General features: G+C 39.0%; 1 protein-coding gene across 2 annotated transcripts in view; it reads left to right on the top strand.

Moving 5' to 3' along the window:
• TECPR1 (tectonin beta-propeller repeat containing 1) overlaps nt 1–9,659 on the top strand; it is a 118,487-nt gene extending 108,828 nt beyond the window's left edge. For both annotated transcript variants that reach the window (XM_040356795.1, XM_040356796.1), the window contains 2 exons: nt 1,691–1,810; nt 8,913–9,659. In XM_040356795.1, the coding sequence (XP_040212729.1) occupies nt 1,691–1,810; nt 8,913–9,071 (279 nt within the window). In that variant the 3' untranslated portion in view covers nt 9,072–9,659. The remainder of the gene's footprint in view (nt 1–1,690; nt 1,811–8,912) is intronic.
• Nucleotides 9,660–10,881: the final 1,222 nt, after the last annotated feature.

The raw sequence follows: 10,881 nt of genomic DNA on the forward strand, positions 1-10,881 counted from the left end.
GTTAAAGGGTTCTTGATGGGTAAATTATTTGATAAAGTTTAACAAGAAATTAAAAACATCACCAATATAAAGGGTTACACGTGCCATACCCCAATATGGGAAAATGCCAATTATGAGGAATTGGGGAAAACTGGAAGGATTCGTTCTTTGGCAAAAACTAGATCCGGGTTTATGCTCGTTAAACATGATAGAAGAATCCCGGATGGTGTTTATATTACAATATTAAACAGCCTGTTTCAGGTGCGTAAGCTAATAGCTCAAAAATGGATTTCAATATACTTCCCAACAGTGGAGGAGTTTGTGTTCTCTGGTTGTTTGAATGGCCGGGCCGCAATGACGTCTATCACACACATGCACATGGGAGTCATGATTATGGCACGGCGAATGCTTTGTGTGCTCTGAATGCAGAGTGCATTGTGTCTTCACCATTTAAAGGGGTACTAAAGGTTCAATTTTTTAAATAAAAATAACAAACATGTCATACTTGCCTCCGCTGTGCAGCTAATTTTGCACAGAGTGGCCCCTGATCCTCGTCTTCTGGGGTCCCTCGGTGGCTGTCTCGGCTCCTTCCTGCATCAGCTAACCCCCCTTAAAAGCTCTTTCCCAAGGGGGTTACCTTGCAGGCGCACTCCCGAGTCCTGTATTCTTAGTCCATAGCTGCCAACTACAGGACTTGGCCCCGCCCCCTGGCCCACTCTTTATTGGAGTTGATTGACAGCAGCTCAAGTCAATGGCAGCGCTGCTATCAATCTACCCAATGAAGAGCCCAGAACAGGCGAGAAGCCAGCGCGCTCTCGATGCGGGACTTTCAAGGGCTCAGGTAAGTAAAGGGGGGGCTGGGGGACCTGTAAGCATCAGATGTTTTTTCACCTCAATGCATAGGATGCATTAAATTTCAAATCACCGGACCGGTAAAGCGGCTATAGGATGTATAAGAACGGGCGACTTCCGGAATCCAGGTCAGCAGGGCTATGTGTCCAGTGTAAGTTCACCTTATACACTTTAAGTATACAGTAGCTAAGGCCACTCTGGCAATACCTACAGAAAATAATATGTTGTACAGAAAAGCTGTGTGTATCCGGATTTAGGAAATCTAGAAACGATCACTGTGTACAAGCTACACAGGAAACTGTGCTTGGCGAAAAAAAAATATTTACTAAGTACGGTAATTGGGCAGATATGATCCAAACTCATTGATCACCCAATCAGTCCTTATAGAAACTAACCTGTACTACTGCCACGCTACAACACATGTATTTAAATCATGCCTATGCGCTGGCATTGCTGAGAGATGGCTACCATGAAAAGTCTTACAGTATCTGTCGTTCTAATATACATTTTAATACTGACTTGCTTCATCAGAATTTTCATACAGAATATTAGCTGGATAAGAAGTTTTGTTACATGCTTCTAACAGCTCTAAATGTAAAATGTGTTTAAATTAATTTGAAAAAGAAGATTTTATCAACTTTTTCTCCACATTTCATAGCTGAACAGGTCTGAATCTGTAGCCCCCACAAAAAAATGCTTTGTGAAGCAATATTAGGTCTTTATTTTGTCAGATACTTTGTTTATTTTATTATATGTATAGATCTAAAAAAAATGCTTTTTTATGGCTATAATTTTTTTCTCGGCTGTTTTTGCAAATCGTTTCTATATATTTATTTTGTGTCTTTTTTTTTTTTTTTAGATTTGGGTGATCGCAGACAAAGTGCAAGGAAGCCATAGTCTGAGCTGTGGTACTGTCTGCCATCGCTTAGGGGTTCAACCCATGGCACTTAAAGGGCATTCTTGGGATTATGGGATTGGAGTGAGTATTAGGTTGCTGCTCATTTGTACCTTTACGTGTTCTTGTTATAAGTTGTTCTCGCCCCTTTCACACGATAAGCCTGCTCGGATCCACCTGTCTGTTTTTCAGGCAGATCCGAGCGGGCCACCCATTGACTCCTATGGGCAGGCGGATGTCAGCAGGGATTTGTCCATTCGATCCGCTAACAACAGACATATGGCAAAACATTCAGCCATCAGTCTGGATCGGACAAGAGCAGAGATTGACCTGTCATCCGCCGGCTCAACGGAGATCGACTGAGCAATCTCCCGCTGAGCTGTTGGACTCCGCCAAGCGGATCCGCCCTGTGTGAAAGGGGCCTTAGACTTCATGCACACTGGGCATTTTGTGCATGGGGCTCTGAGGTTTAGCTGTGGGTGTAGGGCGCAGGGGCACAATCCAGCCCTGCTGCTGACACCATGTCAAATGTAATGAAAGGCTGACAGCTGCTACGGCTGGACAGGACTGGATGGTGCACTGAGCGGTACTAATGTTTAGGGCAGTAAACACCCAGGGATAATGCCTGGTAAGCCAACGTCTTGTACTCAGTGGGTTACAGACAGTATTTAGGCTGGAACTGTCCACAGTCAGTGACAGATCGCATCCAGCGGTAAGCCCAAGAGATGAAACGATTGCTCCAGTGTTTCGGATCTTGATGCGCAGCACTTTTTAAAGGTGATCAGAATACTATAAACACTGTGGGGTTAATTTTACTAAAGGCAAATAGACTGTGTGCTTTGCAAAGTGCAGTTGCACGCTGCAAGTGCAGTTGCTCCAGAGCTTAGAAAATTAGGTAAAGCGTCACTTTGCAAAGAATACCCAATCACGTGCAAGGATAATTAAAAAAAAAAATGCATTTTTGCTTGCACATGATTGGATGATGGGGGTCAGCTTCTGCTCGTTTTCTAAGCGCAGGAACAATTGCTCTTGCACATAGTTTATTTGCCTTTAGGAAGTCAAGCCCTATGCTTCTGCAGTTTCTGTTAGATCTTAAGTGGTAGCAAACCTTTGAAAGGTCGCTGTTGTGCCAATCAGATCTTTCCTTGATGTAAGGCTAATGCCGCGTACACACGATCAGAAATTCCGACAACAGAACCGTGGATTTTTTTCCGACGGAATTTTGGCACAAACTTGTCTTGCATACACACGGTCACACAAATGTTGTTCGAATTTCGAACGTCAAGAACACGGTGATGTACAACACTACGACGAGCCGCGAAAAATTAAGTTCAATGATTCCGAGCATGCTTAGGATTTTTGTGCGTCGGAATTGCATACAGACGATCGGCATTTCCGACAAGAACTTTTGCTGTCGGAAAAATTGAGCTCTCAAATTTTTCTTGTCGGAAATTCCAACAGCAAGTGTCCGATGAAGCCTACACACGGTCGGAATTTCCGAAAAAAAAGCCCACATCGAACATTTGTTTTCGGAATTTCCGATCGTGTGTACGCGGCATAACAGTTTACACTAAGCAAATTGTTTTCCCCTAGTCTGTCACAGTGTAGTGCTAAAAGAGGCATAAAGCTGCCCTAAAGTAAAATGCATACATTCATCTTGAGCTTCAACATTCTGTAATGTTACATAAACATCACATTTATATGATATAAGTTTAATAGCAGACTTGGTTGTGTATATTTTGGGGTAAATATATCGGGGAGCGCAGATTACATAATTAATGGGTAATTATTCTTAAAGTTTCACAACACACTACAAAGACTATATAGTTGGTCTTCGGTTAGCAGGTCTTCAGTTGGATTAACATCTTAGAAACACCTAAGTATTTACAATGGAGGGCTGGCAGGCTGCCTAGATGCATCTGTCCTTTTAATAACTACGATTTCTGTGCCTTTAATTTTGAAGATTAATTTTTCCACAATGCTTACAGCTACAGAGATGAATGAAGGCTTCTGTTTGGGAACAGATGCACTTAAATATACCCGTTGTATACTCTTTAGTTAATTACCTCTCCTAAAATCTTATACTTGCCTCCATTTGCTCCTCCCAGATCCCTAAACCTGTATTTGCTCCTCCCAGATCCCTAAACCTATATTTGCTCCTCCCAGATCCACACTGTGCAAAAACATACCAATAATTCCTATGTAGAGGCTCTCTATCCCTGGTATACATATTAGCTTCTGCATAGGTGGCAGTGCTACAACATACCAGTCTCATACACCTGATTGTAATAGCACAGTTGATGTATGTCACCTTACAAATAATCGGTGTTCATTGAAACTGTTTATTGGAAATATAAAAATGATCACCATCCAGTGTAGTCTGTAGTTCTATCTGAATGTACCATGGAAACCAGAGATTTGTTGCACTAGCTTGTTCATGTTACAGTCACTACTTAAAGTAAAGAAAATGCCCTTCTTTTATATGAGGCTTTTTTGTGCCGGACATACATTTCTAATTTCACTTTCATTGATGTGAGGATTGCAGAGGTAGGTGAGACACACCATACTTGAAAAGAAAGTCCTGGAAACTCCAGCTGGTTGAAGAACAATGATAACTTTGTTAGTGTAAGATGTAAAATCTAGCTAACTTGTTTCGGGGTTGGGGCTTCCTTTTCTTTCTGGGCATTGGTAGCATTAGATCTGTTACTGCACTGTAAAAGACAATCCTGAATACCAATTTCCTTTCTTATAAAGTGCTCACGACCAACAGATTTAACATAATGAAAGCACTGAAAGTAGAGCCTAATCCATGGAAACATTTTTGCTATGTTTTGTGTCATACATCAGTAAAGTGAATATTGTTCCCCAGTTGGCTGGATTTCCCAAGGCATTCTTTACTTGCCTCTTCAATCATCATATAATTGTGTGGGCCACTTATTTTTCCTTATTTTTTTTCAATTGCCACAGATCTATCAACAAGGTCTGACACAACCTTCCCCATGCACCACAAAGTAAATTTTCACTCTGTCTGCGTCCACATGAAAAAAATGTGGTGTTCATTTAGAGCTGCTGCAGTAACACAGTGCACTTGTATCTCTATACTATATAGAGTACCAATTGTAGTTTCTTTAAGCCAGGAGCTAAATGCTAAGAAATCCTGCCTCTTGAAGATGCAGTTAATTCTGTCAAAACAATATGAACAACAGTGCAGGATAAGAAATAAAAAGGAGTTGGCATATATTAGGGGAGGTCAGTTCCTCTCCGAATATAGGGATTTTTTAATGTGAGATGTGTTGCTCTTGGTATCAAAGGTAGGCGCACAAAACACAAGGTTTAAAGTAGTATCAAAAATAATTTAATCATGTAAATATAAATATAAAATATCATATTTCATACAGTCATTAACACAATGAGATATATATATATGGTCAGAACCACAATTTCATGAAAAACAAGGTATAGGGGAGATTGGTTATTTTAAGGAAGATTAATGCGAATTTTGCCAACTAGTTTCGCACTATGTGTGCTTCATCAGGGCTTGCATAATGTTCCTGTTCCTTTAATGCATGTAGCGGTCTGTGTATGACATAAAGATTCATCATTAATACAGATATAATACAATAATTTAATATGTTTTATTATTTTAAACATTTGAAAAAATGTGTGTGTTTTTAGCACATGTATACATAAAGGGGAATATATAGTGCGCTTACCATTTCCGTTAAAAAAAGCTCCGAAAACTGGGCAGGAAAGCCTGCCTAGGAATCAGCAAAGAAGCACTGGATGCAATCAGGAGATTCGTTACTCCACTTATAATCAATGGAAGCCAGATCCACTTGATTTTAGCAGGTGCGGACAATGAAATGTTTATGAGGATTTCATCCCACAAAGAAGGAGAGGATACAGATGACAAAAAATTGTATCTATATTCTTCCTAAAAGCAAGCAAAAAAATAAAGGTAATAGTGGAGAATATTGAAAAATATGTCTATAAATATATATTGTATAAATAAATTGTTTATGCATTTAATAATAATGGAAAAGAAAATATCTAATGAAAGCTCAATGGAGATGTTTACCTCTATAGTAGCAAGGTTAAACTTGGTGCTGCCAGATGGATCCACAGAGGTTCCCAATAGGTTTCCACAAAATTCTATAGATGAAAAATAAGTATATATATATATATATATATATAGATATATCAGAAACTAATAATTATCCTATATATAAATAATGGGACACAGTGCCTGTAACTATTGTCATAGTAGGGCAACTGTCTGTATATATATATGAAAAATAGATAGAGAGATAAGCAAGAGTTTTTACCTTAAATGGTGATAGAAAAAAATATATAGTACAGTGATGTTTCCTGTTGTAATCAGGGGATATAATGCCTCCGTTGAATTACACTTAAGGGTAGTATTAGTAGAGTGGTTCAAAGACAATACCACATATTACCACTTAGATTCTAAAAAGAAATGAATAAGAAAAGAATTTAATATTTTAGAGTGGTGCATGTGGCTAGATAGCCTAAGTGGGGCATTGATTCATTGAATCAAGGAGTAATTACCTTTGCTGAATAGTAACAGCATAAGGACGAGTGAGGTCCGTATGCTGGCGTCTCGCATAAAGTTGTATGGTCCTTCCTTCAGCCGTCCAAGCCAGCGTCTGACATGTCCATCGTCAGCGCTGACTTAAATAGCTACATTTCCACCGGAGGTGAAAAGAGTCAAAACTGACCCCTGGCGTCACCTCCGGTTCACGTGTCCCAAAACAAATGCGCACGCAGATAGTGCGCTCCAGCATGATGACGTATGCTGGAGCGCATAAGGAAGAGACATAAAATCGCTGTCTCTTAACAGCCAAAGGTGAACAGTTGGCTGGATGTGCGTGCGCGTCCCATCTGAAATTACTGATGGGAAACAGAGGCGTCTAAGAGGCCGCGCCCCCTGTGTTGGGACATGTGATTGGCCGCATCACGCTTAGTGAAAAGTTCAACCTCCCCCTGCATCCAGAAGCCCCCTGCGTAATGAATCATACAGCTCAGAGTTCAAAAAACGGAAATAATAATTTGATATAAAAGAATAAATAAAATATATACAATTAGACATATATATAACTCCAGAGAAACAGGCCAGAGTTTGTTTCTTAATTTTACACAAACAAACATCCGATAAGGGTTCATTTTTACATTGTCTACCTAGAGGAGAAGATTGATAGAAGCAGTGTCCATAATAATCACGATTATTAGGGATTTTAATGCTGTCCAGCTATTTTATCTTATCATACAGCCGGACAGAGCAAGAGAGATAATCAACAATAGATGCAAAATAAATCAACAACAGATAGAAAAAGATCAAATAAAACAAAACCAAGCATAACACCATAAATGTGAAAATACAAAAAGTACAGAAATTATATATATATGAGTTGGACGCAAGGGGCGGAGCAATAGAGCCATCACAGTAGATAAGAAGTTATATATCTCTCGGGGGATCCTCTGAGTATACAGTATGCAAACACAATGTAGAGGCAGACCTGCCAATGACCTATATATAGCAACTAAGAATAGATTATATATGCGGGGTCTTTAAATGACATCTCTGTGATTCAAAACAAGTGACAACCAGTTGTCATGTAAGGAAATAATAATGGACAGCTCATAGGCTTTACTTATAAAAAGGGTTTGAATGACAGCGATGTATTAAGCCCTGGTGAATATGTGGCTCGCTGGTCAAAAATCCAACGAGCCTCGCGTTGGAGGATTTTTTTGTCAAAATCCCCACCTCTTTCTGGTAGGGGGATGACTTCCAAAGCGAAGAAAGAAATAAATGAAGGGTCATAGCTATGGTGCAAGCCTACATGTTTGCAAATAGGAGTATAGAGCAATCCCGCGTCTAGGTAATAAAGATGGTCTTTAATTCTTCTCGCAAAGGTTCTCTTCGTCTTTCCTATATAGAATGCGCCGCAGCGACATTTAGCAAGATATACAATGCCTATGGTTGTACAATTAGCATGCCTCTTGGACTTAAGGAAACCTCCTCTGGGGAGGAAACAGCCGTCTCCTTCCTCAATCCAAGGGCAAACATCACATTGTCCGCACTTATACGTGCCTGGTATCTCAGGTTCCTGAAGATCCGGAGCATCAGGTACCAGATGGCTATGTGTAAGGCCGTCCTTAATGGACCTACATTTCCTATAAACAATTTCAGGTCTCTGAGAGATGTATTTTGAGATAATAGGGTCTTCGGCAAGAAAATGCCAATTATGACTAACCAATTGGCGAAAGATGTTTTGATCAGAGCTAAATGTGGTTATGAGTTTGGTTGTCGGATTGTGCTCTTTTTCCCTCTGCTTAAATAATAATGTATCTCTGGTATTTGTCTTAGATTTTATATATGCTTGTTTCAGAACCTTTTTACTATATCCTCTCAGTAAAAGTCGTGAATAAAGGGCAGATGCTTCTTTTTCATATGTATACATGTGCTAAAAACACACACATTTTTTCAAATGTTTAAAATAATAAAACATATTAAATTATTGTATTATATCTGTATTAATGATGAATCTTTATGTCATACACAGACCGCTACATGCATTAAAGGAACAGGAACATTATGCAAGCCCTGATGAAGCACACATAGTGCGAAACTAGTTGGCAAAATTCGCATTAATCTTCCTTAAAATAACCAATCTCCCCTATACCTTGTTTTTCATGAAATTGTGGTTCTGACCATATATATATCTCATTGTGTTAATGACTGTATGAAATATGATATTTTATATTTATATTTACATGATTAAATTATTTTTGATACTACTTTAAACCTTGTGTTTTGTGCGCCTACCTTTGATACCAAGAGCAACACATCTCACATTAAAAAATCCCTATATTCGGAGAGGAACTGACCTCCCCTAATATATGCCAACTCCTTTTTATTTTTTACAAATTTTGATGGGATTGTGAGTGACTGTTGCTCGAGAGGAAGTCATTCATTCACTTACATAATTTATTCAGTGCAGGATAAGAGACTTGAATGGGGTTGCAGTTGAAGGTAGCAGCTCCTTTATTATATTTGAAAAAAAAAATTAAATCAGTTTAAAACGTATACGTTTGTAGTTACATTTTTTAAATGTAACACAAATAAATCATGCTGTTTGATGATGCCATTTTGTTTCTTTTACAGGGAGGTTGGGAGTATGTAACTGTTAGGGGAAATACTGGGTATTATAATGTCCAACAATCCAAAACAAACTCCATTCCGCCTCTGGACACCCGTGAAGAAGATAAGGAAGAAGCCTCATCCTCTACACAGTCTGATAATCCTGCTGCAACTAGTACTTAGGATATACAGGCTCACTCCATAACACCTTGCAACATAGTGATAGCTTCCTTGTAGTGTGTGTATGCTGAAGGTATTTTTGGTTTTATTTATTATTACTGTGAACCTTCAAGTGGAATTCCCTATGTTTCCTTTCTTCAAAAAATGTGAAGGTGATGGAAGCATGCTGATTTTACCGTGGCAGGGGCACAAGGGAGGTTTGTGACTCGCACATGAATCTCAGCTTTCTGCAATGTTCAATGTAGTTGACCACCTGCCACAATTACCTTTATAAAAGTAGCCATAGACAGGCAGAACATGTGCAACAAATGGAGAGAGATCTTGCAGTCCTTAAGCAAGATAGTGGATTGCTGGTACCCATTGGGACTCTCATATCCTTGTCATGCACAGTTCTTTGCTTTAAGAGTGAAGGGTCTTGCCTGCCCACAGGGTGCTTTTCCCAGCAGGTTGTAAAATATTCCTGTGCAATAATGAGAAACTCCTAGGAGGTTAGAAGTGGCCTGGTTGCATTGAAGCAGGTAAAAGCGTTAGTTGGTTCAATTAAAGTATCTCAACAGCTTCAGTTAGGTTATCTACAGTAAAAAAAAAAAACACATGAAATTGACTAGTAGATTAAGCTGTTCTGGCAGCTCAAGCTTTGCACCAATCTCAACATCCTAAGAAAATTAATATTGACTCTATCCTCATCCAGCATCCTGGTTGGTCCAATAAATGTGATGGATGGCCCCACTTACCAGTGATAATTGATAGGGCTAAGCTTTGTTTTAATAGGAAGAACATGATTTGTATATGCCTTACATTTTCTATAGCATATGGATCTACTGAGCTTTTATGAATGTGGTTTTTGCAAAAGATAACCTTTTACTGTTTCCATGACATTATATAATATAAAGGACATTGGCCTCCTCTCTGGATGATACAGCAATTATTTACTTTTTCAGTATAGTGTTGATAGCCCCATGCCATCCCAAGGGCCAAAATGCCAGAGACTTTCTCAACATGGGTAGCTTTGCTGATATCTGTGCTACATTTATTATAGCACTCAAAATCATTTGACCACAAGTTCCCCACTGTGTCAAAGAGGGGATATTCCCTGTAGATGGGGTAGTTGGCCTCCCATAATCATTCGTTATTCAAATTTTGCCAGAATCTGGGGACGATTGTGATGTTTCTCACATCTCGGCACACAATCTCGACCAATGGATTTCTAGGAAAACAGCTGTTGACTGGGTTGACTTTTTAAATGATAGCAGCCCCCAGAGATAACAGTCCCTGGTTCTGGATGTGTTTGCTGAGGGCATAGATTTTACAAGCCTCTATTTTTGAGTAATACTTTTAAGAAATTAATGTCTGGATTGTACATGAATATCTGCCCACATCCAATATCTATGGCCATCTCTAGCTTTGGCTTACATATAGTTTTTGTGAATGTGATTTACAGGGTAGTAAATGTTGAATCTAAATGACACCACTATTAAGTACTGCCATTATAGTATTTGTAAACTGCATGATCCCTGCCGTTTGAACTACTGGAAACAAGAAAAAAACTAATATGATTTTTCTTACAATAGAATATGCACCTACTGGGGAAAGGTGTTTATGTTTCTTTTTTCTTTAGAGGTTTAGTATATAAAATTATTTGGACAGAATGAAATGAATTCATATAGCCAAGTTACCTTATTGTGCTGCTTAGAAAAGCTATGATAAAACTAGAACGCATTTCAAGAAAACAGCACCCCGGTGGCCAGGGGGCATGTTTTTTAATAGGAAATGTTTATTTTAAGCCATTGAATCTCAGGTTAAAGCACTTTAA

The sequence above is a fragment of the Rana temporaria genome, chromosome 6 (genome assembly GCF_905171775.1).
Source record: "Rana temporaria chromosome 6, aRanTem1.1, whole genome shotgun sequence".
Taxonomy (NCBI): domain Eukaryota; kingdom Metazoa; phylum Chordata; class Amphibia; order Anura; family Ranidae; genus Rana; species Rana temporaria.